The sequence below is a fragment of the Lolium perenne genome, chromosome 3 (genome assembly GCF_019359855.2).
Source record: "Lolium perenne isolate Kyuss_39 chromosome 3, Kyuss_2.0, whole genome shotgun sequence".
Classification (NCBI taxonomy): domain Eukaryota; kingdom Viridiplantae; phylum Streptophyta; class Magnoliopsida; order Poales; family Poaceae; genus Lolium; species Lolium perenne.
The window spans coordinates 231,416,890-231,441,674 of NC_067246.2; the positions used below are offsets into that span (position 1 = coordinate 231,416,890).

General features: G+C 48.4%; 4 protein-coding genes across 5 annotated transcripts; 2 read left to right on the plus strand and 2 right to left on the minus strand.

Annotated features, from left to right (window-relative positions):
• The first annotated feature begins 1,940 nt into the window (after positions 1–1,940).
• On the plus strand, positions 1,941–2,426 carry LOC139838111 (uncharacterized). Its single transcript, XM_071827463.1, has one exon. It carries the CDS (start codon positions 1,941–1,943, stop codon positions 2,424–2,426), a length of 486 nt encoding a protein of 161 aa, XP_071683564.1.
• A 2,798-nt stretch (positions 2,427–5,224) lies between these two features.
• Positions 5,225–7,146, plus strand: LOC127343633 (putative disease resistance RPP13-like protein 1). Its single transcript, XM_051369793.2, has one exon. The coding sequence runs from the start codon at positions 5,436–5,438 to the stop codon at positions 6,918–6,920; it is 1,485 nt and encodes a 494-aa protein (XP_051225753.1). The 5' UTR covers positions 5,225–5,435; the 3' UTR covers positions 6,921–7,146.
• Positions 7,147–11,315: 4,169 nt separating this feature from the next.
• LOC127343634 (putative disease resistance protein RGA1) lies at positions 11,316–13,296 on the minus strand. Of its 2 annotated transcripts, XM_051369795.2 has the most exons (2): positions 12,883–13,296; positions 11,316–12,531 (listed from the first exon to the last, which is right to left on the minus strand). In XM_051369795.2, exons 1-2 carry the CDS (start codon positions 13,060–13,062, stop codon positions 11,545–11,547), a joined length of 1,167 nt encoding a protein of 388 aa, XP_051225755.1. In that variant the 5' UTR covers positions 13,063–13,296; the 3' UTR covers positions 11,316–11,544. The 2 variants fall into 2 exon arrangements, with proteins under 2 accessions (XP_051225755.1, XP_051225754.1); XM_051369794.2 differs by having other exon boundaries at positions 11,316–13,292.
• Positions 13,297–19,213: 5,917 nt separating this feature from the next.
• On the minus strand, positions 19,214–22,693 carry LOC127343635 (RGG repeats nuclear RNA binding protein A). Its single transcript, XM_051369796.2, has 6 exons — positions 22,358–22,693; positions 21,605–22,004; positions 21,364–21,508; positions 20,379–20,537; positions 20,238–20,294; positions 19,214–19,655 (listed from the first exon to the last, which is right to left on the minus strand). The coding sequence occupies exons 1-6, from the start codon at positions 22,557–22,559 to the stop codon at positions 19,452–19,454; spliced, it is 1,167 nt and encodes a 388-aa protein (XP_051225756.1). The 5' UTR covers positions 22,560–22,693; the 3' UTR covers positions 19,214–19,451.
• Between the last annotated feature and the right edge of the window lie 2,092 nt (positions 22,694–24,785).

A 24,785-nucleotide genomic window follows, 5' to 3' on the forward strand; every position in this document is an offset into this window, starting at 1 on the left:
CGAGTCTATCTTGATCTCAGAACTCTAGCAACTACTCGCCTCTGTTAGGGATTATATAAGGCTTCCTAGAGATTTGATCCTAAATTTGACCATAAAATTAACTAACAAAATATAATTTATTAGCTTCTTTCAAATATGAATCCAATGGTATAACTTATGTAATATATAATTTATGTTCTGTATTTTCAGTTCATGGTCAAAGTTGAGCTCAAATTTCGAGGGGGGCTTATAAACCCAAACAGAGGGAGTAGCAGAAGAGCTATGGATATTAAAAAAAAGGTCAGAAAGTGATGCGTTATGACATGCATTAAAGAAAGACTGGACATAGCTGGCATATTACTATATTAGACCGCCACCACTTGGTATCTTTAAACATAAGGCCACTTGGCCCGGCTTTATAAATAAAGCCCTCTTGGCAAACCATCCAACATAGTCATACAGGCACACACACACACATAAGCCCGCAGGCGCTAACAAGTTTGTCCCAACCCAGGACTAGGAGAGATACTACTGAGAGATACAACGCTGAAGTAGCTAAAAACAACCACACACTAGACGATAGATAGATAGCTAGGGAAGTCCAAGACGTAGTCGCGGTCTGGGTCCTCCGCTACTCAGCTCGCAGTCTCGCGTAGAGTCTCCTGACGTCGTCCACCGCCGCGTCCAGCATCGCCCGATCCCTCTGTCTGACCAGAACCCTCCAGCACTGCATATGTATCAACATTTGGTAAAACACGTCAGCCGGGTTTCCGATCATCTTTCCTTCAATGGTAAGCTTGTTGCGTATAGTCCACAGGGTCCAGCACTGGGCTGCGAACGTAAACCAAACTAGCCTACGCAACGGGCCGTAAAGGCCCTGGGCGATTGCAATGAACTCCCCCGGCCCGGCGGGGTTCCAGTCGCAGTGTAGGAGTTCCCTAACTCCAGCCCACATCATTCTGGCGATGGGACAGGAGAAGAAGATGTGATTGCAGTCTTCCACCTCCTGACAAAGCGCACACCTCCCATTCGAAGGCCCGTGTCTTTTGGCAACTTGGTCACATGAGGGTAGACGCCCTCGGATCAGCTGCCACAAGAAGACCCGGATCTTGGGAGGAACCCTTGTGCGCCAAGCCTCCTTGAAGCAGGTAACTGACGCCCCCTGCGTCAGAGCCAAATAGACCGACTTGGCAGTGAAGGTGCCTGAAGCGTCGATGGACCAGGAGACCGTGTCCTCCTCAACCCCTGGGAGCCATCCCATGGCCTCCCGGCAGAGGTTGTCCCACTCAACGGCTTCAGCAGTGCCAAATGGTCTACGAAACTCAACCTTCCACTCCCCAGGGAACCCCTCCTGAGGTGCAGCATCGGCAACTGATATCAGCGGATCAGTACAGCAGCTAAATAGGAGGGGGAATCTAGCCATGAAGGGCCCCCTGCCCGTCCACCAGTCCAGCCAAAACCTGGTGCGCCTCCCATTGCGCGCACCATGTTTGGCACCCAACTTGAAATACCATTTGATTTTTTGAATGGAATTCCAAAATTGGGAGCCCCTAGTAGGGACATAATCATCAAAGAGGTCCCGCCCCCTAAGGTACTTAGCCCGAATGATGTCTGCCCACAGACCCTCGGCGTCTTGATACAGTTTCCAAATCCATTTGAGCATCAGAGCGATGTTCATGAGTTTGGTGTTGAGGATACCCAGTCCTCCGAACGCTTTCGGCTTACACACCGTAGCCCAATCTACCATGTGATACTTGCGTTTGTTGCCCACTCCTTCCCAAAAGAAGCGGCAGCGCGGTTTGTCCATGGCCTTATGAGTGCTATCAAAAAGTAGGTAAAGGCTCATAGCAAACTGCGGAAGGCTGGAGAGGCAGGAGTTGGTCAGCTCCAGCCTACCAGCCTACCACTTGGTATCTCGGTTATATTTCGTTTCATTGCTGCAACTTCGAAGGAGGTTCACAATGGATATAGTTGTTCCTGCAATCATAGGTGATATTGTCAGCAGATCTGTATCCTTTGCCATCAACAAATACTTGCAGCCTCCAGACGTAGAGACCAATCTGGAGCGGTTAAATCAATTGCTTCTAAGAGCTCATACCATCGTCGAGGAGGCTGAGGGGAGGCTAATTAACAACCGAGAGATGCCTAAACAGCTGGGGTTGTTAATAGAGGGGATGCACAAAGGCCACTATATGCTTGATAACTTGAAATGTCATGCCCTTCAAGAAGAGGGAGGGAATGAGCAGGAGGTGAGTTACTTCTCTGGATTATCTATGTTCAGTGCTGCAAAATGCCTTCGTTTGTCCAAGAACTATAGAAAAACAGTGCTGTTTGGTAGCAACAACATAGAAGACCTCCAAGGTATGATTGCTAGCCTAGAAAATACCATAGCTGACTTGAAGGAGTTTGTTATTTTTGTGGGGAACTATCCTCCAATCCACCTCTAGCCTTTTTGCACAGATTTGGTTTTGGAAAAATGTCAGTTCAGTTGCCATATGGCATGTGAACAGTTGGTCCAACAAAAGTCAGGAAAAACACTCTAGTGGAGCATGCTTGCTGTGAGCCCGTGATGATAGTGTGAGCAAATCACTACTCTTCGATCTTGTTCTTCAGACAGAACAACCTAAAGGATGAAAAGCTGACAAGTATTGAGGATAATATCATGTCGAAGCACCAATACTGGGCCTCAGCCCTCACGAGGAAGGTTACTGATAATCATTGAGCTATCAGGGGATATTGACGGGGAAGCATTTCAAAGGTTCATTCTTCAGTAAGCTGCTTGGCAGAGGCTCTCTGGCTAGATTTTCCAGCATCCAGAAGCTTAGTGGTAGCTTTTCAAGATGCTTGCACTTGGAAGTGCAAATCCCGAACAACCAGGTAGCCACTGATTGCAGTGGAGCCTGGAGCGTCCTTTCTTTTCTTCATACATGATTGGTGGATTACCGATGGACAATTCCAGTGTCCAGTTCTGGTGCTTGGCTTGTGTTTGATGCACACCATAACAAACTCTTGGTGAGAGATCAATGATCATGGCTCTTGGGAGTAGAACTGAAGCCAAGGATCAGTTCTGGATTTCATATTTCTACTCCCAGGAGAGTCTTTCTAGCCAGGACCAAAGTCCCCAAGAGCCATGATCATTGTGCCAATGTGCATGTCAGGAGGCGCTGTGCTACCCTCTATGGCCTATATGGGAGATTTGAGGCTCTAGTTCTCGTGTGCCAAATTGCAAAGGTAGAAGAACCCAAGCACGCAGGCAGGACGAAGAGCGGCTGCGAACTGCAGTTGATCTATGTCAATACGAGCTGCAGGTTATCTATGTTGTAATTGTCACTGTGACTAGTGATTAATGGTTGTGATATACCGATATATGCTAGTATTCGAGCATTTGCTCGAAATATACTGTCATTGTGGTTTTGTTTTATGTCTCTCTGCACTACCTTTATCTTGTATGTATTCCGCCTCCTCGTTTGTGATCTGAGCATCAGGCGAAGAGGGCTGCATGCCTCCAGTTCGCCGGTAGAACAGAGCCATCTCTGACCTGGCCCAGTTCAGAAGCTCGTACTGGACCGTAGCAAGACATAGTCAATACTGACCATGCAAAACTGCACAGTAAAATTCTTTGTAATATGGGCTACACACAAATGACAAGATCTGATAAATTTACAAATTTGAAAATATGCATACTCAGATCCACACTTGTCATCTTTATGTAGATCAGAATATGAAGTATTTAAAATTGATGTTTTGTACTTTGTGGGATACATCATTGGCTACATCTGGATTTTTTTCAAAAAAAAATCTTGTAGATGTGACTTTCGATTTTTTTTAAATAACAGTATCACTTGAGCTTGGGAGCCAAAAAAATCTTCACTCGCAAATTTAAGCTTCTATGAGCACAGTTGCCAAACTAAACCCTAGGGCCTTCCCCCAAAATAACTAGGCCCTAGATCAAATAGATGTACTTTTACTATACATCAAATAAAAAAAACCGAGCCACTCAAATGAACATAGGACCAGCTAGCAGTAATGTTAAGGGAAATTTTTACAACTTGGGTACATGGAACCCACTTAATTACCTTGTGGAACTCGTATTTCTAAGTTTTATAGATTTACCCCAAAAAAATTGCATCTACAAAATGAATAGAAGTATGTGCGTGTAAATTATAAAACTTGAATATGAAAATTGTGATGTGTACTAATCTCATAAAATGATTCAGGTTGCATACCAAGATTTATTGTAACATAAAACAATTTGTGATCTTGTGATATTTAGGCTGTTTGTAAAATTTCATAACGTGTTAGGGGAATTTACAGTAAATTTGTTGAAACTTAAATATTTTTTTTGCTAGGTGCTTAAAATTTTGCTTCTAGTATAATTCCTCCCGTTCAGTTTAAATATGAATTAAATGGTATAATTTTTATAGCATATATCTCATATTTTGTTTTAAAAAATTGGTAACCAAAACTTTTCTTACCATACTACATGAACCGGATACCTAGATTTATGATTCTCCCATAAATGTGTATAGCAGCGCCGCCAAAAACAAAAAGGCGTTGCGTCAGGATTACCACGCATCCTGTCATCCTCATCTAGAACCAGAAGCCACGCCGCCGCAAGGAAGTGACCGTGTATGTTGATTGACTCACGACTGCGACTCATAATGCTACCTTCATCTCAGTTCATATATAGGACTTGCGTGTATCCTTAGGTTTTTAATTTGATCAATATAATATCAATTGTATAATATAAAAATTATATCATTAAATAGTAAAACACGTGAGCTTTCGAATGATATAGCTTTCGTAATATATACCTTATATTATTATTGTTAAATTTACGACCTAGCGATACACGCAAGCTCTATAAATCAGAACGGAGGGAGTAATTAAAGCCGCATAGTTTTGATTGGTTTGAGCATCATGATAATTGATGAGAAAAGATGCCAAGTTTCAACCACACCCGACAACGGGACAAATTGCACTCGATCGCATAATACATTGTGACAGCGAAGTCTGCCTTAATTAGGTGCATGCACCGGCCTAGATCAACTTGCTACTAGCAAGATCACGGTGCTGCTGAAGTGCAGGGATAACCTTGGGAAATTCTCGCCGGCAAAATCGGCAGCGCCCACACCCCTGCCGATGTGATGTGTAATTAAAAGTACGTGCAGTGCATAGCCGCCGTCGGGATGGCGAAATCGGCGCTCCTTCCATGGCGCTGCTGAAGTCAGAGCTCATGAACATGCTTGTGATTGTGATGTAGTAGATGTGTGTAGCCACATAACCTGGCGCCTGCGGCGCGGAGAAGCCATCATATATCACAAAATCCTGGAACGATATTAGTCCAAGCAGCAAAGACCAGAGCAACTGCGAGCTGCAGTTCAATCGAACATTGCACAGTTCTTCCAACCCCCTGAGAAAACAGAGGAGATCGGCTCCGGCTGTGGGCTGTGACCATGGAGATGTTCCTGCCTGCGATCATGAGCGACCTTCTCGGCAGGTCCGTGTCTTTCGTGGTCCAGCGGTACCGGCAGCAGAGCAGCGTGGACGACAGCGTCCGGCAGCTGCAGCTGTCGCTGCTCCGCGTGAGCGTCACCGTCGAGGAGGCAGAGGGGCGGCGCATCACGAACCAGGCGATGCTACGACAGCTCGACTTGCTGAGAGAAGCCATGTACAGAGGGTACTACATGCTCGACGCCCTCACGTACGGCCGTAGCCACGGAGCCGACGCGCCGCCGCCGTGCCGCCTCTTGTCCAGGATCAACTCTGCCAAGCGCCTCTGCTACCTTGCCGGAGGCAACGATGGAGGCGTCGCGGAGCTTGGGCGCATGGTCGACAGGCTCGGGAGCATGATCGCCGACATGAAGGAGTTCGTCGTCTTCCTCAGCGGCTACCCTCGCGTCTGCCACCAGCAGCCACGCAGCGCGCACCTGCTTCTGGAGAAGTTCATGTTCGGCCGGCAGAGGGAAATCGAGCAGGTCGTCAGCTTTCTGCTGCGACCGGAGGGTAGTGGCAGCGGGGGAGTGGGCGTGCTCCCGGTAGTCGGTCCGGCCAGGATCGGGAAGAGCACCCTCGTCGAGCACGTCTGCCACGACGAGAGGGTGCGCAGCCACTTCTCCTCGATTCTTCGCATGAATGGCGACGATCTCGAGGTCGACGAGAAGCTGAATGATCCGGGAGACCATGGCCTGATCATCAAACATCCGGGTGAACATAATACGTCGCGTAAAAAAAGTTCGCTGGTGATCCTCGAACTTGCCGAGGACGAGGTCCCGGACGAGGGGAGGTGGCGGAGGCTCTGCTCTTCAGCATTCTGCAATGGGATCGGAAGCAAGATCATAGTGACGAGCAGGTCGGAGGCGGCGGAGAGGCTGGGGACGGAGCACGCGCTGAGGCTGAAGTGTCTGAACCAAGAAGCGTACTGGCACTACTTCAAGACGCTGGCTTTCGGCAGCACGAACCCAGAGGAGCACCCGAAGCTGGTGTCCATCGCCATGGACATCTGCGCGGAGGAGAAGGGGTCGTTCATCGGCGCCAACATTGCCTGCAGCCTTCTCAAGGCCAACCTGGACGCCCGGTTCTGGCTGAGCATCCTGCAGAACATGAGGGAGTACACGGAGAAGCACCGCCACTTGTTCGGCAAGCACCCGCACGACCTCCTGCAGAAGAACCGCCATGTCTACCTGTGGAGGCTGGCCCAGACCTCCAAGGTGTTCGTCTCCTACGGCTGCTACCAGGCCTGCCCTGACCAGAAGGATGTTCCCAGGATAACGCTGCAGGAGGTCCTGTCCGGCAGGCCGGCGCCTCGTGGGAGGTTCGAGGCTCTGGCGTGGAGATCGCAGATACCCCCTTGCTACAGCTACCTGATGAGCTGCTCGGTGCAGACGCCGGTGCCTCATGTTCATGTTCTGGCTAGGAAGAACCGATCCCGGGTGGCCTAAATTTGTAGATCATGTTGATGTTAGTTCACGTAGATCCATCATGTAGGGTCGATCAAGGTGGGGATTTGGGTTACATGTGGTGTAGGCATGTTCCTTTTTTACTCCAAAAGCGTCAAACTAGTGCTCTTCAACTTCAACATTGTATATCATACTATCATAGCCGTTGCAGCCTGTGTATGCTCAGTCAAGGGAAAACTGTAGATGCAGGTATCCTTGATCGGGCAATGGCGTCGATTTCGGCGTGGTCTTTCTCGTAAGGGCATTGTTTTTGGAGCAGCTCCTAGATGGAGGTGATGAGTGATCGAGTGGTGCAGTGGCGGAGCTAGACGCACATCAAATGAGGGGCCAATTGACAAAAAAATGCAGAATTTGTAACCATAGAACAATCACAAATCACAGCTGCAATTTCAAGGCAGAACATACCCGAAAACTCATTTTTAAAGGCAACTGTATGTGTAGGACGGTCATCTACCACTATTAGCTTTGAGATTGGTGAGACTATTTATTTCCTTTTTGACAAAACTGAAACATAATTGAAACAGATTTGAATAGTAGAAAACGTTTCACAAGTTTCATAAACAGCGTGAGCGACATTTGTGAAACTTTGTGAAACATACTTTGAATAGTAAATATTTTTTCACAAGTTTCACAAATTTTAGACATATTTCACAAATTTTTAGAAACTAGTCAATACATGGGTGAGGTCAACATGATGTTATCATTGCTGTACCTACAGGAGCCGGTAAATTCGCTGCGTTCAGAACATACCCTCATGAGTTGAACTAGAGTTTACAAACACCTAATATCAGTTTATCCAAATTTGCAAAGCATATAAAAAAAATCCCACACCCCGCCTCCCAACCCTCCCGCCGCCGCCGGCAGCGCCGCCGGGGCAAGGATCTCGGGGCGTGGCGGCGGCGGGGGGCTTCCCTCGTGACGCGTCGGGAACGGCGGCCAAGGAGTCTCTCAGGTGGCGGCGGCCCTTCCGCCTTCTGGGGCGGCGGCGGTCAGACGAGGATGGAGGGGCGGCGGCGGTCCTCCCGAGGACGATCCAGGTGCGGGCGGCGGCCTCCCTGCCTCCCATCGGCGGCATGCCGGCGGTGGTGGCTGGTGGAGGAGGACATCGCCTTTCCCTCCGCCTCTCGCCGGTGAGGGGCGATGATCTTGGGCTTCTCCCGCGGTACGAGGACGCCCGGGGCAGCAGCCTTGGGTTCGACGGTGGAGGTGATCCTCTTCTTCGCCGGAGAGGATCGGCTTGCGGTTGGTGGTGGTAGATCTTTTGATCTATCACCGCGTTCCGGCGGCGAGATGGAGGAGCTTGGAAGCCGGCGATGGTGTCACCGGTGGAGGGTTGGAGTGGCCAGCCTAGGATGGTCGCCGACGTGGGGGTCCGACCTGAATAAAGGCGGTGGTCCTAGGGCCTCTCTTGCGTGAAGAGGAGGACCTACCGGAGGCCTGGACTCGTGATCTGACCGGAGTGTTGAGTTCCGGAAGGCTCCGCCGGCGAATGTAACAGTGCTTTTGCCTGGAGTTTGCTGGATCGGAGGTATTCGGTCGTGCGCACCCATGTTTTTATTCCGACCGATTGGTTCTGGAGGGAGCGGTGCGAAGCTCTTTTTCTGTGTTGACATCAAGTGACTATGGATCCATGATGAAAGTCGGAAGAAGAGAATTTCATGAAGGTCGGAGGGGAGGACTAGCTAAGGGAGGTTCAAGTCTCTGCGTTGTTGAGGGACTTGCTTGGTGTTCCGGGCTTCACAGCAGCGGTATGAAAGTGGGGGCGACAACACAGGTGAAGTGCAGAGTCCTACCTTTCAGGGTGAAAACCCAAGGTCTGGCCTTAATTGGTTGTGCCTGGCAATGACCTTGGTGGAGGCATTGTTTTGAGAGCGGGGACTATCTTCAGGGTGAAAATCTAAGATCTTTGATCGGACGATGACGGTGTTTGAGCACTGTTTCCTTTTTGGAGGCGTCGTTTTTGGAGAGTCTGTAATTCAGGTGTTGTCTTGACGGTGGATCTTTTGTTGTTGTTAGGCCCGAGATACTGTAGCGAGACTTTTGTTTCTTAATTTTATTTTCTTGTTTTTTGGTTGTATGCATCCGTAGTGCCATTAGGGTGGTGCGTTGTTGCAGAGGCTGTGTGTAATTAGTATATTCTTGATATTAATATATTCCCTTTATCGAAAAAAATAAAAAATCTCAAATATTGTGTGGCTAAAATACACGGATATCTCCAATCGGCAAACACTGATTTAACATTTGATTAACATTGCTATTTATCTTGAATAATCAAGCAACCGAAAAGGCTCCATTCCAACTAAGGATTTGTAAAACAAGATAGGAGAACATAAGCTCCCTGTGTGTTGCATACCTAGCCGATCTAATGCTCAAGTTTTAGAACTTCTGAGAAAATCCCAAGACTAGATGTGCGGCAGCTATTTAAGTTGGCTAGAACCACGGAGTGAAAGGGGAATGAGAAATATGAATCTAGGAGATGGGGATTTTGCGGAAGAAAGAGGACCTAGCTAGCAGCCATGGGGAAATTTAGAAACGGACTGTGAAGCAGAGAATGGAGAAGAGGTACGAACGTGGCCTAGCTGGTAAACTAGAGAAGTTTCAGTTTCCACCGATTGGAACAGACCGGCCCATAGCGCTGGAACATAAAACATCCTGATATTTTTTTTCTGCAATTTCAGAAGACTGTGCCACAGCCCAGCATGGTCCACCAGCAGCGCCGCCAGTGGAGCGGTGTGCATCTACCTTGCCGACGATGACAAGTCTCGGTGGCTTGGTGCAGCAGAAACTCGTTGTCAGAAATGACATGATGGACTTGAACAGAGTTGTGTCGTTGTCTGATTCCGTGGTAGCGTCGACGACAAACCTAGCAAAGGTCAATGCCTTGATCCCTATTATAAATATGTTGTCGACGGTAGATGGCAGTGACAATTTCTGGAGTGTGTGCAAGGGGGCATGTTGAGGATCTATTGGATCGCTTTGTGCTCCCGCATCGCTGTTGGGCGGCCTGGTGAAGCCTCCGGCCTTTAGATGATGTGTGTAGGTGACAAGTGCAAGGTCATCGCATACGGTGTAGACATGGCTACCCCTTCATCAAACTTGTAGGTGTTGCAACAATTTACATTAGCGAGGTGGCTTCAGGTTAATCTTCGTATTTTCTTTGCAAGGCTTAGTTGAATAATATTCTACTACCTCCATTCCCATTTCAAAATGAAAAAAAAAAACAATGCTGGATTAGCATTGCACTAAGAAAAGCATGAGACAACGGATGCCATTTGGCCCACAGAGAAAATATGACCCATAAAGGGCCATAAAGGGCCTATAGATCCGGGGCCTCCCGAGCATTCCCATTCTCTCTATCGCGAACCCTTTCTTCGGCTCTTCCCCCGGCGTCCGGCGAGGCAATACGATGTCGGGAAGCGCGATCAGCGGCGGCGCGGCAAGGGCGGCCGCGATCGTGTGTTGGTCGCAGCGCCATCAGCGATTGCCTCCGCAGGCGGAGCTCCTGCCGCGCGTCCTCACCAGCCGAGCGCTGGAACTCGCTCACAAGATCGCCGCCGCCGCCGCCGGCCCGGTCCTGCTAGCTGACCTGGTCTGCTCCGCCGGCCCGACCTCGCTACCTGACCTCTGCGACGACTTGATTGGTAAATAGTACGGATCTTGCAGGACGGTGGTAGATTCGTTGTGCGTTCTGCTCTAGCTAGGCTAGTAGTCCCCTGGTTTTTACCTATCCTAAATGCTGATGTATGTCAAGTCGTCAGCGGGATGTCCGGTTATGCTCATGGATTTCATCCAATGTATTGTTCCAACTCATGTTTATTGAGTGATTTCTCCGTGGATCTGTGGCACGCCTGATTCCATCTCTCTCTATATGTACACTTTGTTGGGGGATAAGAAAGCTGCTTACTTCTCAGGGTTTGTCAGTTCACAAGTTAAATTTTGATTTGGGCTAATATGAAAGTAAGAAAGCCATGGTCTGGAATAACATAGATTCCCAGGCTTGATCCGAGTATAGAACACATGAAACATGTGTACTGAACTGTGTTGGATCACATTGAACATGCTTCCCAAATAAGTCTGGTATACCTGATTGGTTGAAGTCACCTTTCTTATCTGCAATACATATAAGTCTTGCTCAAAACTCTGAAATGCTTTTTTTCCTTTCTAATGTTGGACTAGTAACTGGAAGGGTTTGTGCCATTAACATCTCATTCTTCCTACTCGTTTTCTGTCAGTCTGTATTGCAGATAAGAAAGGTTCAATTTCAACCAATCAGGTATACCAGACAGTTATACTTTGATGAGTGTGGACTGTCAACTCAGCCTGCAAAGATAACCCAGACAGCAAGCTGATACATATAATCGAGGAGATGTGGCACACTGACAAAAAGAGGTACACTTTATTTTTGAAAGGCAGCTACCTAAGACATACACATGGAAATCATATTTTCATATCAAACCCTCCCCTGCCTAGACCGCTTCTTACCGAGCACCAAGAGCTTGTCTGTCGGTGACACGACGAAGCTCACCAAGTAGGTGTAGCAGGGAGGTACACTTTATTTTTGAAAGGCAGATACCTAAGATGTACACTTGGAAATCACATTTTCATATCAAACCCTCTCCTGCCTAGACCGCTTCTTACGGAGCACCAAGTGCTTGTCTGTTGGTGACACGACGAAGCTCACCAAGTAGGTGTAGCAGGGAGGTACCCTAGACCTCCATGCCACCGCTTGGAATTTCCCCTGAGACGTAACACACCCAGACAACACATCCTGTGCTGTTATCGTGGGAACCTCGCTGATCTGGGGAGAGCGCTCCTGGTAAATATTGCGCATCACGACAACGTTGTTGGTCTTCACCATTGTCCAGATGTACACAGGTTTGTCCTTCTGTAGGAGATCAATTGGGTGCTCACCGAACATGCTGAGGTGCTTGCTATCGAAATCTCTCAAGCATCTCAGCATCTTGCGCCAGAACTGGGTGTCAAGATTGTCTCTCAGTATGCCGGCGACAGTATTTGCTGCCATGAACGATCTGTTCATGTGGACCGCAATCTCCATACCGAGAGCTGCCAGGTTCGGATGCTCTTCGGGGTTTCTGCTCCCAAATGCGATCGTCTTGAAGAAATACCAGTAAGCTTCTTGGTGCAAAAATTTCAAGGTAAGAGCCTGTGCCGTTCCAAAGGATGCTATCTTATCTGAGCGGCTCGTGAGTATGATTTTACTGCCTGGTGTCATGTGCTTTACCGCAGAGGTGTACAATCGCCTCCATGTTTCCTCGTCCATGTCCCCGGCTAGCTCAATGACAGCAAGTGAGTCTCCATGTGATGTGGAAGCAAGTTTCTGATGCTTGATCACACCGCTATGTCTTAGAGTGGCCAAGTTTCCACCTTTGAGATCGCTTCCGCTGAGGAAGACGATCAACGAGAAGCGATCTCGCACCCTCTCGTTCAGGCAGACATGCTCAACAAGTGTACTCTTTCCGACTCTCGGTGCGCCGATTACGGGAAGCACCCCCAGTTTTCCATTGCCAGTGGTCTCCCTCCAAAACAGAAAGCTGATAATTGTCTCTTTCTCCATTTGGCGGCCAAACATAACCTGATCAAGCAATAGATATGCATTGTAAGGTTGCCGGGACACACGAGGATAGCTGGCCAAGAACAAGATTAACTCCTGCATGTCACCGATCATTCTCTCGATACTACCAAGCATCTTGTCTAGATTCCTGCTGTCCCAGACATCGAACATGAAGTCCATGCTCAGGGTATTGCACATGGAGAAGAAGAGACGTTTGGAACTCGAAGGACTGAATCTGGACAGGACAAATGAACTGCCAGTGGTCACCTCACCTTTGGCTTCGTCTGTGTGCACTGCGTATCTGAAGGCGTCTAGCGTGTAGTAGCCTCTGTACATATCTTCTCTCATCATCTGGAGCTGTTGGAGCATTACCTGGTTGGTTATGTGCCGCCCCTCGGCCTCCTCTATGATGGCTTCGATCCTTAGCAACATTGCCCTTAGTCTCTGGAGCTTCTCCTCTTGTGCTCCCTTCGACTGCAAGTATCTCTGGGTTACCATGGACAGGGCTCTGCCGACCAGATCACCCATGATTGCGGAGAGGAGCGGCTCCATTTGGGAAGACCCCTGTTGCTGGTGAGACAAGTGAATCGACCAAAGAAGAGAAGAGGGAAAGTTCAAACCTCAGGTTGTGGTTCGGGTTGGATGCATATAATTCCTCATTTCTGAACATGGACTTCTGCAACTTTGACGGGAAGGTCGTAGAATTTGACATAAGTACGAGACAGTGAGTCTTTATTTTTTTTGATAAAAGTACGAGACAGTGAGTCAGTACCTCAGTAAGAATTATCCTTGTGATGGAACAAAAACGCCTATATGACATTTATTTATGACTCGGTCAAGCCTGCCAACGTTTTCGACCAAACTGAGATAGCTAAAGGTTACCAACTTTCCATGCATGTGCTACCAACCATATGAGATAACATTCAAGGCGGCTAGTAGCAATATGTTTGCCCATTGACCTGGCTCTTGTGTTGATTCCTCTTTCTAGTGTCGGAGCTAGCTTGCAGTCTAACTTATTGGCAACTTGACATTTCCTTGTGGCTAGGATTTGTTCCAACCTCAAAGTCACCGAACCTAATCATATGACCGGAAAATAGCACCGAGGATTAGTAAAGCCCTCTAAAAGAAACCAAGCAGCAAAACAAAGCATCTTCTCCCTCTCCATCTAGAAGGATTAACCATGGAGATACTCGTCTCTGCAGTTATTGGTGATGTTATTAGCAGGTCCATATCATGGACGGATACCGCCGGATACTGAGTGGAGAAGCGGAAGAGAGCCTGCAAAATCTGCACTGCGTGCTGCTGGCAGTCCACGTCACTGTCGAGGAGGCCGAAAGGCGGAACATCACGAACCAAGCGATGCTCTAGCAGCTCGACATGCTGAGGCTACTACATGTTCAATGTTGTGAAGTGTATAAGTGGTGGTTGCTTTGGCAAGAGGATACTACATGTTCAATATTGTGAAGTGTACACGTGGTGGTGACGTTGGCAAGTGCATGAAGCTTGACATTCGACATTTTGAAACTTGACATTCGACACCTTCAGGTGCAAAGGCCACGGAGAAGGCGACACCACGGCCAAAGATGAGGTGAGCGGCCACTAGTCCATCCTGTGCAGATTCAATCCCGCCAAGCGTCTCTGTCTCTCTGCTAGGGCACCAAAGAAGAAGGTGTTCGGCGGCAAGGGTCTCAACGAGCTCAGGGAAATGTTATGTGGCCTTGAGATGATTGTGGCTGACATGGAGGAGTTTGTGTTGTTCTTGAAGAGCTATCCTCCGATGTGCGTGAAACATGCATCAGCTACTTGTTCTCATACATGCTCAACGAGTATGAGAGGATTGTGAGCTTTCTGCTGCAGATTGCCCCCACCCTCGTTGAGCATGTTTGCTATAACAACAGAGTGCGCAGTCTCATCGATTGTTTCCTTCACTAAAGATGATCTCCAAGGCGTGAAGGCGAATGCGGAAATTCTCTTGGCCGGTCAGTCTCCCCTTTGCATTTCCCACGCGTCGCCCCCTCCAGTCGACTGAGGGGGCGAACCCTAGCCCCTCCGCCGCCAGCCCCCATCTCCGTCCTGCCCCCCTCGTCGCCCCCAGAGGCGCTGCCGGCCAAGCCCGCCGGCGCCGGTGAAGGGGGCGGCAAGGATCTGAGCCCTTGGCTCCTCGCGCGGTGAATAGCTGGAGGACCTCCGCGCCAAGCTCGCCTTTGCTGATGTGGCTGCTCCGTGGTCTCCTCCCATGCCGGTGCTGGTTCCTCTGAAGCGGCTCAGGTAAGGGAGGGTTATGTTGGTGTCTTCCTCGGCGGGGGCTCCGGGCGGCGGCCCTGGCGCTCGTGTGGATGCTAGCTGCTGACCTTGGCTGCTTGGGCAGCGGCCCGGTAGCACGTGCTGGTCCGGCGTGCTGGCCTCTCCGGCGTCGCGCGCGTCAAATCTGAAGGTTGCACTTCGTCTGTTTGATCCGTGACCCAGCCTGGCTACCGGAGCTTGGCTAGGAGGGTCACGGTGGGCTGGGGGGACTGGGGTCTCCGGGAGAAATCCCTGGCTGGTTGGCCACGACGGCGGCGACGCCTGCGGTCATCGTTCCCTTGCAGGAGGCACCGTCGAGGTTCCCCTCCCTCCTACCATCCCTTGGTTGCCTAGGTGAAAACCCAATTCTTCTCGGAATGGACAACGGCTACGCCTCCGGCGTGGTGTCCTTCTTGAAGGCTCCGCCTTGGGTAAAGGGGGCAGCATTTTGTTGGTACAAATTTGGTTGGTGGCAATGGTTGGATCCTTTCGCGGCGCCTCTCTTCGGTTCTCCGGCGAGGGTGCTACATCTTGTTGGAGTTGTTGTTCCTTCGTGGCACCAAATGCTTGCATCAGACCGGGTGAGCTCTCAAGCCCAGTGGTGGAGCTGTGTTGGTGGTGATCTTGGTTGTTCTTGGTGGTCGTGCTTGGCCTCTGCTCTCCAGTTTCAATGGCACTGGTCTCCGTTTGAGCTCTAGGGTGAGCAACTCCGGCCGATGGTGCGGCGCCCTTCGATCCAGGGCGAGGTAGCAGGGGCTCTCTTCGGCTTCGGAGACGGGGCGGGGCTGTTGGCCCTTTGGAGTATGCTCGAGCTGGTATCTCTTCGATGGTGGGCTCCCTCTAAGCTTCAGCTTTCGCCGCTTCGCGTGTGTGGCTTCGCCTTGGTGGATGAGGACTTCGACGATCAAGTTGTATGTCTTGTTTTTCCTGTTTGCTTGTGTGCGTTGTTGTCTTGTAAGTTGATCCCTCGGCACCCTATAACTATCTGATGTTTCGGGTGTTATGAATTTAACTCAGGGCTTAGGTCTACTGTTTAAAGAAGGAGAATGCAAATGCTCTGCAAGACAGTGGTGTTATTAAGTAGGGCTACTGATTATTGTGGAACTGAATTGGGATTTTGAAAAGGAAAGGAATTATGGAGGAGGATGTGCTCTTTACTGAGGCGTATGATTAGGCTGGCAAAACCTCAGACTTAAACTGAGGCCATGTCTGATTCGCAGGATTTCACGAACGTAGAAATAGTAAAAAAAATGCAGAAATGGGATAGAAACGCATGTCTAATCCCATATGGTTGTAAAAGCACAGGAATTTGTGAAGTTGGACGTTTGATTCACAGGAATAGGAAAAACACAGGAATCCTTAAAATCATAATTAAATCATGATTAAAATAAATATAAAGGAAAGATTAGGTTATTATCATGCAACATATGACCTTTGTCTTGTTCTTTGTACGTAGGAATGTAAAAAAGAGGTTTAAGTGGATTGTGGAATTTCTTTGATTTCCCTATAAAACTCCACGGGAAATGGAACAAAAAAGCTGTTGAATTGGTCTATTTCTTGCGCGTACCTATTGAAGTATTTCGAGTACCCATTTTTTAAACTGAATTGAATGAAGAATAATTGGAAGAAGAAAAGTTTTCTCAACACAGAGAGGAAGTCCCTCGAAATTGGATTTGTTATTGTAAGGGTATTTTTGAGTATTTATCTAAAGAAAGGAACAACCGAAAGGAAAAATTCCTACACCCCAATCCTTTGAATCAAATGGATGAATAGTATCACCGAAGGAAAAAAAAATGTGAGAAATCCACCGATCGATTAATAATTATCAACGGTAGTACAAATAGCCCAAAAAGTAAAGAAAATTACAAATTAGTACTCGGACCACCTAGCGACGACTACAGACAATGCTTCTTTCACGTAGGCAAACTCGGTTGGCACCTTTCTGCGAGCTAACCTTGATGCCCATTTGTAGCGCAAAGTTCTGGAGGGCCTCAGAGAATTCACCACCAAGCATTTACTTATGTTCGGCGAACATCCAATCGATCTCTTGATGAAAGACCGACCTATATACCTCTGGAGGATGGCGAGCAGTTCTGAAGTCCTTATAGAGTTATAGCCCATCGCTGTTATGAGGTGTGCTCTCCCGGGCAGAAATTTCCTGAGCTGAAAATGCATGATATTGTGTATGGCAAAGCTAGGCCCCATGGAAGATTTGAATGCCTTGTATGGAAATCTCACATACCTCCCTACTATAGCTACCTGATGAGCTGCAGCATAGTGAAACCGCAGCGCATGTTGGTGAAGAAGCGCTCTTGGTTGCAAAGTATATGATCCTTATGCAGGTATGCTCTTCTGGAGTTGACCGTACGGCTGGATCCTGGGTGTTTCATACTTGTATGATGTCCATTCAGTATCCAATTTGTGCAGCAATACCTGACATAAAATATGGATGATATCAACAAATATGGCCATAATAACGGTGTAACATCTCTCTTAAAGTTGAAATGAAATCTTGCCGTTACTGTGTAGGTAAACGGCGCGCTCCATCATGTTGAACTACTCAAGTGAAGCAATCTGGAGTATGATACCGGAGAAATTTTAAGATGCACTTGGGTTGACATGGGCCGTTTATGCAGGTGTGCTCTTTCTGGAGTTGGCCATAGAGCTGGGTGTTTTATTCTTGTATGTATGTTGTCCATTCAGTAATCTCCGGTTTGTGCAGCAAGATCTGATATAAAATCTGAATGCTACCAACAAATGTAACCAGTATAACAGCGTAACACTTATCTAAAGTTGAAATGAAATCCTTGCCGTTACTGTATAGGTAAAAAAGCATGCTCCGCTATGCTCAACTAACTACTCGAGTAAAACAATCTGGAGTATGATACATTGATACTCCCTCCATCCCATGAAACATGTCGGAGATTACTCTAAATTAGATCTATCTAGATACTAAATAACATCTAGATACATCTAAATTTTAATAAATTTTAGACATGTTTGGTGGGAAGGAGGTGCAAACTAACTAGCTATCCATATCTTACTTGGAAACGCAGGTTTTTGTAGTGTCAGTGTGGCCACATGTCTGACATACTCGTAGCGTTCACTACTTTCAACATATCTTCTGTCCAAAGTCCATTCCTGAAGGAAGATGACGCCGTGTGTGTTGTAACGACCGGTTTGCCATTTCAGACCTAGAGGGGCACGCCAGTATTACAACACACGCAGCGTGTGCATATAGTCCAATGATGAAGTGCATTGAACTCTTTAAAAACCTATAGACACGGACTGGCCAGTCTAATTGCATTGAGACTTCTCAAAAAAATTGCATTGAGAAATCTCGACCAATACATTGTCTAGTCAAATAGAACACCTCGCGGCATTTACAAGATTGACAGCATGAAGCATGACACCTCATTACTATATTCACTTTCAACTCTGGATGAGCTATGATCCTTGACTTATGAGTCAGTCGAGCGAGCCTACTGAACCCGGTCAAACAATTAGAGCCTACTGATATTTTGGTCAGTCTGGATTGCTGGAATATAGCTTCCCCAACAAGCTTTTGGAGAGCTGCGCTGGTTTGCATGCTTGACCCGGCTTCTGGGGCACAAAGTGAGCACTAAAATACTCCTAGAGCAAACATTTCCGATGAGCACTTAGCAGACGAATTCTAACGAAGTGTTGTATCTATCATACTGTTAAAAAAATTATCACCAATATATACTCTAGTGTTCAGTTACCACTTACCACCATAGTGGGTTGTCATCAATCTGATTTGTGGACATGGGCGGAGCTACACGAGGGATATGGGTGTACCAATGTACAACCATTATTTTTGACAAAGCTCAGACAGATATGTGTACTCCAGATATACTGAACAATCTAGGTCAAATAAATTAGGAAGCCAGACTAAAACTTTGATTTTTTTGACAACTATATGTACACAAATTATTTCGATGCTTCCTCCACCATCATCTAACAAAAACCATTGTCATCATATCAGGGAGTGACTACTTATCTTATCCAATCTAGAAATTCTTAGCGAATGTCCCCAAATCGTTCTATCTCCTTATACTAGCACAAATCGCACAATCCCTTTATGCATCTTTCCATCTCATTATACTTGCATTAATCTCATAATCCCTTTATGTGCAAGAATGCCAATAATCAGATTGACTGGTTATTATCATCAGAATTTAAAACAAAACAAATATTTCTCTGTTCCCACCGTGACAGCAAATCCCAGCGGAAGGATCTGACAACCAGTACCCATGCAATCCAAAGTTAACGTTGCGCCATGTTAACCATCTTTGCTTCACAAAGGCGTAAGCCCTCCTTTCATCGGTGTGTTGTCTTTGTTTAGGCAAGAATCGCCAGTTGCTTTGCTGGTATCACATCATTTCACTAAAAGCAAGAATAAACAACATAGCAGACGATTCTTTAACCAAAAGCAAAGCTAGCCTACAAAACTAGAGGCTAATCCCGACGATCATCTGAACTCCGGTATACAAAGTCTAGTACCGAACATTGAAAGAAAACCACATGCAGCACCATTATTTGTTGCAATTAACTGTGACACAATAATTCAACGTCAGGCAAAATTTAAAGGCAACACCAGTAAAGACAATGCAGCGCTTCAGATGGCACGCAACCTTTCACTTCCCTCCTCCCAGGGTCGGGAACTGAGATTGATCTTCGATGGATGGTGCAGCAGCTTGTCCACGCTGGTATCCCCCTCCAAATCCACCTCTGAAACCACCACGGTCTCCACGGCCCTCACCACGGCCCCTTCCACGACCACGGCCACCATAGTACCGTTCTCCCTCAGCAGGTTTGAGGAACTCGTTGATGCTCAACGACTGAAGAAAATAATTACCATATTAGCATCCTTCATTTCTTCCCCAGGGGATAAAGTAGCAGTCTTATTTTCACTTCAAATAGAAAAAATGGTACCACACCATAACCATCAAAACCACAATGGACTTGCTACACAAATTGTGGGTTGTTTGACTAACACCGCCTCTAGCATTTATCACAAAAAAACTGAAGTTCAACAAATTGGGATTCAAAATTCTAATTCCACTTATATCAGAAGCTATCAATTAACACACCCTAATTCAAAACTGAAGGGTTGATTCAGATCCAACATTACAGCCCAAGAGGATAGTTACAAACTCACCCTATCTGGTACATAATTTGCTAGTAATTAACACAAGAACAGAAGTAGTATAAATTAAAAGGAATCCTCAAAACATACTGTAACCAAGTGGGATTATAGAAAACACAGAAAGCTCAACAATTCAAATGAACAATATCAAATACACCAGTTCAACAGGAAAATCTCAAGTGACAGCACCAAATGTAAGAACTAGTTCAGACACCAACAAACTGCTCTCGGGATTGCCGCATGCTACATAGTAAGAATATAGATAGGTTATTACCTTCTTGGCGCGCTCCTCACGCTCAGCACTTTCCTTCTTCTTATCCTTGTCAGCGCCCTAAGGAGACATAGGCATAATCAGTAGATTATTCCAACTTCACCGAAGTGTAAGGATTAAAATTGCATGCACTGGCAAACATACCAATTTAATGAAAATCTCATCATTTGCTTTCTTTGTAGACAGTGGCTGCAGAGACTGCAGGTCCTTGTCAACTTCAACCTTCCTTTCTTCAGTCTTCAGTGCAAGTAGTGCTTTCCGCTTTTCCTCCCTAATTTTTTCGTACTCCTCTAGGGTCATCTCCTGTAGAAATTGGAATATTAGTACGCAAAGAGATTAGTGCGATGGAACCAGACAAGTATGAAAAGGAACTAGATGACATATCATTAAGAAGAATAGCCACCCTGAATTGAGCTGAATGGGAATCGTTCCAGGCTGTGTGAGGTGCACTCACAATGCCCACAGGTTGAGAAGCTCAGTCCATTGCATTAAATATCAAATGCAATAGGAAAGGAGATGAAAAATTTACTAGGATTTGACATAAAAAGAGTTGGTGACTTTGGTAAACAAAACCAGCAAGTGAACTAAGACAATACTCCAGGCCTGTCAGGAGTAGAAAAATATAATAATAGGAGAGTGGTGCAAAATAGAGGCTCCCAGGTGCCAGGACACGCAAAACATCCCTACAAGCTACAAGCGATGGATAAGCTTGCAAAGGATGAGGAGAAAATGAGGTCTGAAAAATATTAATTTTCCTGTGAAACTCCACTGGAACACTTTTTCTGTAGGTTCCCAGAGGAATCCTTTGAACCATCAAGTGAACTATACTCCTGACTAGAGAAAATCCTTTGTTTTTATGCAGGTTATGAAAAAATCATTCAAGTGGGCAGGCCCTTCGTTACACAAAGGATGAAGGGGCTAGTATCATCCCCAACAGTATAGCTAAGTATAATATACAAGGGGCAACTTGTAGCAGTAATATAAGCTATCATAACAACAGATAACAAGACAATAATGAACAAGGGGCCAGAGGGTAAGGCACTATCTACTATAGGAAAAAACATTTGACTTCTGCAAACCTAAAAAACAGGGTAATCTCCACAAAGTTGCATTGGAGTGTAGCCTTTACCTTATCCTCTTCATTCTCTTCCTCCTCCTTTGCAGCAACATCCTTGTTATCCTTGTTCTCCTCTGTTGTTGGAGCATCATCCTGCTCAGCTTGCTTCTCAGCGATGGGAACATTGTCCTCAATTTTAAGAGCTTCATCAGTTTCCCTGCTTACACAACACAGCCTCAACTGTTATGTCTGCATTTAGCCATTTACCAATTGAGATAGTAATGAAAAACAAGAGTAGATGAAGCTTCCTTACTGCGCAAGGCCTTCATCAGTGGAAGATCCCCAGTTCCCACGCCCTGCACCATCACGTTTCATCCCGTAGCCACGACCAGTCCCGCTGTGACGCTCATAATTCCTCCTGGGTGGCCTCTCAGAGTCATCACCGAACTCGCTGTTCCGGTAACCACCACGTCTACCTCCGCCTCCGCCTCCACGGTACGGTGGTCGAGGGCCTCTCTCGCTGTCACCGTAACCGCCTGCAGCTACAGCTCCATCTCCAGAGCCTGCCCCGCCACCATAACCTCCCTGGTAGCCATTCGTGTTCTCACTGCCAAAGTCACGGTTCTGGCCGTATCGCCCACCTCTGCCGCGGCCAGGTTCGCCACGGCCAAATCCTCCGCGTGATGGTGCACCACCACTTCGCGCATCCCTCACTAAAACATGTCATGTGAAAGGGCTTCAGTGAAAATGAGGATTCAGGGCTAGAAAGTAATCAAAGGTTCGAACAGTATCTTCGAAGGAAGGCATAAATTCAACTTTTCAGCCGATGGAAAGCACGAGACATCAGAGCAAATGGCATAAAAATTAGTTACAACCGACATGGTATACTAGAAGAAAGAAAAATAACAAGAAAAGGAACGCATACCACCTCAAAATGAAATGATAAGGAGTAAACACGCCCAAACTAATCAAAGAACTTATTTTGAACAAATCGATCCACGTCAGAAGGTGGAAAAAGGCCAAACGCCTCGAACTCAGATCTAGCGCTGTCGCAGGTACAACTCACCAGCCTGTGCCGGGGGAGCAGGTTTGGTCGGCAGCTTGGCGGCCGGCCCAGTCTGGGGCCCCTTTCCAGCAGCAGGCGCTGCGGCCGGCTTCTTGGCCTCGGCCTTCTGCGCAGCCGCGGCCGCAGCCGCCGCAGCGAGCAGCTGCGAGGGGTCGTCGTTGTCGTCGGTGCCGAGGATGTCGAACTGGTTCGTGGCCGCCATGGCAGCGACGCGGGGGGCAGGGAGCTGCGGTGGATCGACTTGCTATTGGACGAGCGGATGAGAGGCGCGAGCTAGCAGCTTCGTCGGATGGATGCCATTAGAAGAGTGAGGGGAGGTGGGAGGGGTTTTGGATGCGGCGGCGGCGGCGGCGGCGGCTAGGGGTTGGAGACGAGGGGAGGGGAGTGTGTGAGACGGAGAAACCCTAGCCGCACTCCTGCGCGAGCTCATATCCTTTGTGTCGGAGGTTTTTTACCATTTCCACTCAGAGTCGTCTAATTACAGTAATACCCTCGGTGGGTACCGCTAGGGCAAGACGTGCGTAGCTGGACCAGACGGGTAGTTTGGGGATTCTGCAGCGCATTAGTGCTAGGGAAGCGTGAAGGGCTAGTGGGTTGAGAATCCGGGGATCTGGACCCATGGGTTGGCATCGGACGACTGAGATTTTGCTTTCCAGTAAAATAGGTTATTTGGACTAAATTGCACATTTCGGGTCTCTACAAATGTTGTACTCTTTTTTACAAAAATGGGGGAGCCCACTCTCTCCATCAAGATGATGCATACCACTCAATACCTAGAAACCCGACAATAGATGAAGTAAGAGCATCTCCAGTCGCATCCCCAAAGCGTCTCTCAAAGCAATTTGGGGCGAGCCGGACCAAAAAACTGTTCCAGCCGCGTCCCCCAAAGCCCCATTTTTGTTCGGCGCGCCCCGATACGGTGTCCGGCGCCCCGAGCCCGTCCCCATCCCACAGGGGACGCACCGGGCACGCCGAACACAACGAAAAGCGACGCGAGGAGTGACGGGCCGACGCGTCAATGGCTCGGTGAAAAATCGTCTCCCACTCCCGCCAAATCCCGCCCCTCCCGCCATATCGCGCCTATCCCGCCGCGCATTTCTGGCCTCCTAACACATATCCCGCCGCCGATTCATTTCTCCTATCCCGCCGATTTTTTTCTCCCTCCCGCCGTCCACCCGCCGCCGCTACCCTCTCCCCATTCCATGGCGCCGCCGATAGCCCCCAAAAAGATGGCCAAGAAAGCGGCCAAGAAGCCGCCGAGCAATGCGACGAAAGGGGCGAAAGCGTCGTTCGTGAAGCCGCGGAAGGCGCCGGCTCCGAAGAAGAAGCCGGAAGGATGGACCGAAGATCAATGGCAGCAAGATTATCTGCGCCGGAGGATGGCGACGGCGGAGCGGAAAGGACGGAGGGCGGCGGAGCAGGAGAAGAAGGCTCTAGCGGCGCGACAGCACCAGCACATAATGCCGGGTGTCTCGCCGCCACCAACGCGAGCCCATATAATACGAACGTGTCGGTGTACGTTCCGGGAGTGTTTTCTTCGTCGTCATCCGCCTTCTACAACGACGGCCCCTCCGGCACTTCCGGGTGCGTGACGCCTAACTTGTCGCCCCACTACCAGGATGCGCTACCGCATGGCGGCTTCAACTCCAACAACCTCTACTCCCCGGCGTACGAGCAGCGCGAGCGAGGACCCGGTCCGGATGGCGACCCTTTCACTGGCCGCAGGGGGCCGCTCAAATTCGACGGCGCCGGTGCTGAGGGTGCTGAGGAAGAGGGCGGGGTGAGGACGAGGAGGACGATGAAGAGGAGGAGGTGGAGGACGAGGAGGAGGACGAAGAGGGTGGCGAGGGCGGCGAGGAAGAGGACGAGGAGGGTGCCGGCGACGATGATCTCGTGGAGGTAGACGCGAACGGCGTGAGGACGAAGAAGAAAAAGAAGAAGAAGGCGTCGGGCACACGAGGCCCCAAGTGGACGGTTTTGGAGGATCTTTGTCTATGCGAGTCGTGGGCGACGGTGAGCCATGACTCCATCATCGGCGCCAACCAAAAATACGGGAAGTATTGGGCGAGGATCCAGGCCGAGTTCGATGAGCGCAAGGTCATCAACAGCGACTACAACAAAGTGACAATGAAGAGGAGCCAAAAGGCAATGTCGACGCGATGGGCCTGTTGTCGTCAGAAACCCACCGGCGGGCAGCGACGGGCAACACCGTAGAGCCGGGAACAACCTAGAGCTGCGGCTGGCTGAGGTCCCTCCGAGCGACGGCCCGCAAAGCCTTCTGGTCACACGTCCGATGCTGATGCAAGGGCGTGCCACCTGACCTATACCTGGTCAGGAAGGTGATGGAGATGCCTCGCTTAGTTTCCTGCATGGCATACACGTAAACATTAAATACGAGCCTCGATCGGCTCTCAGGTTATCCTGTGAA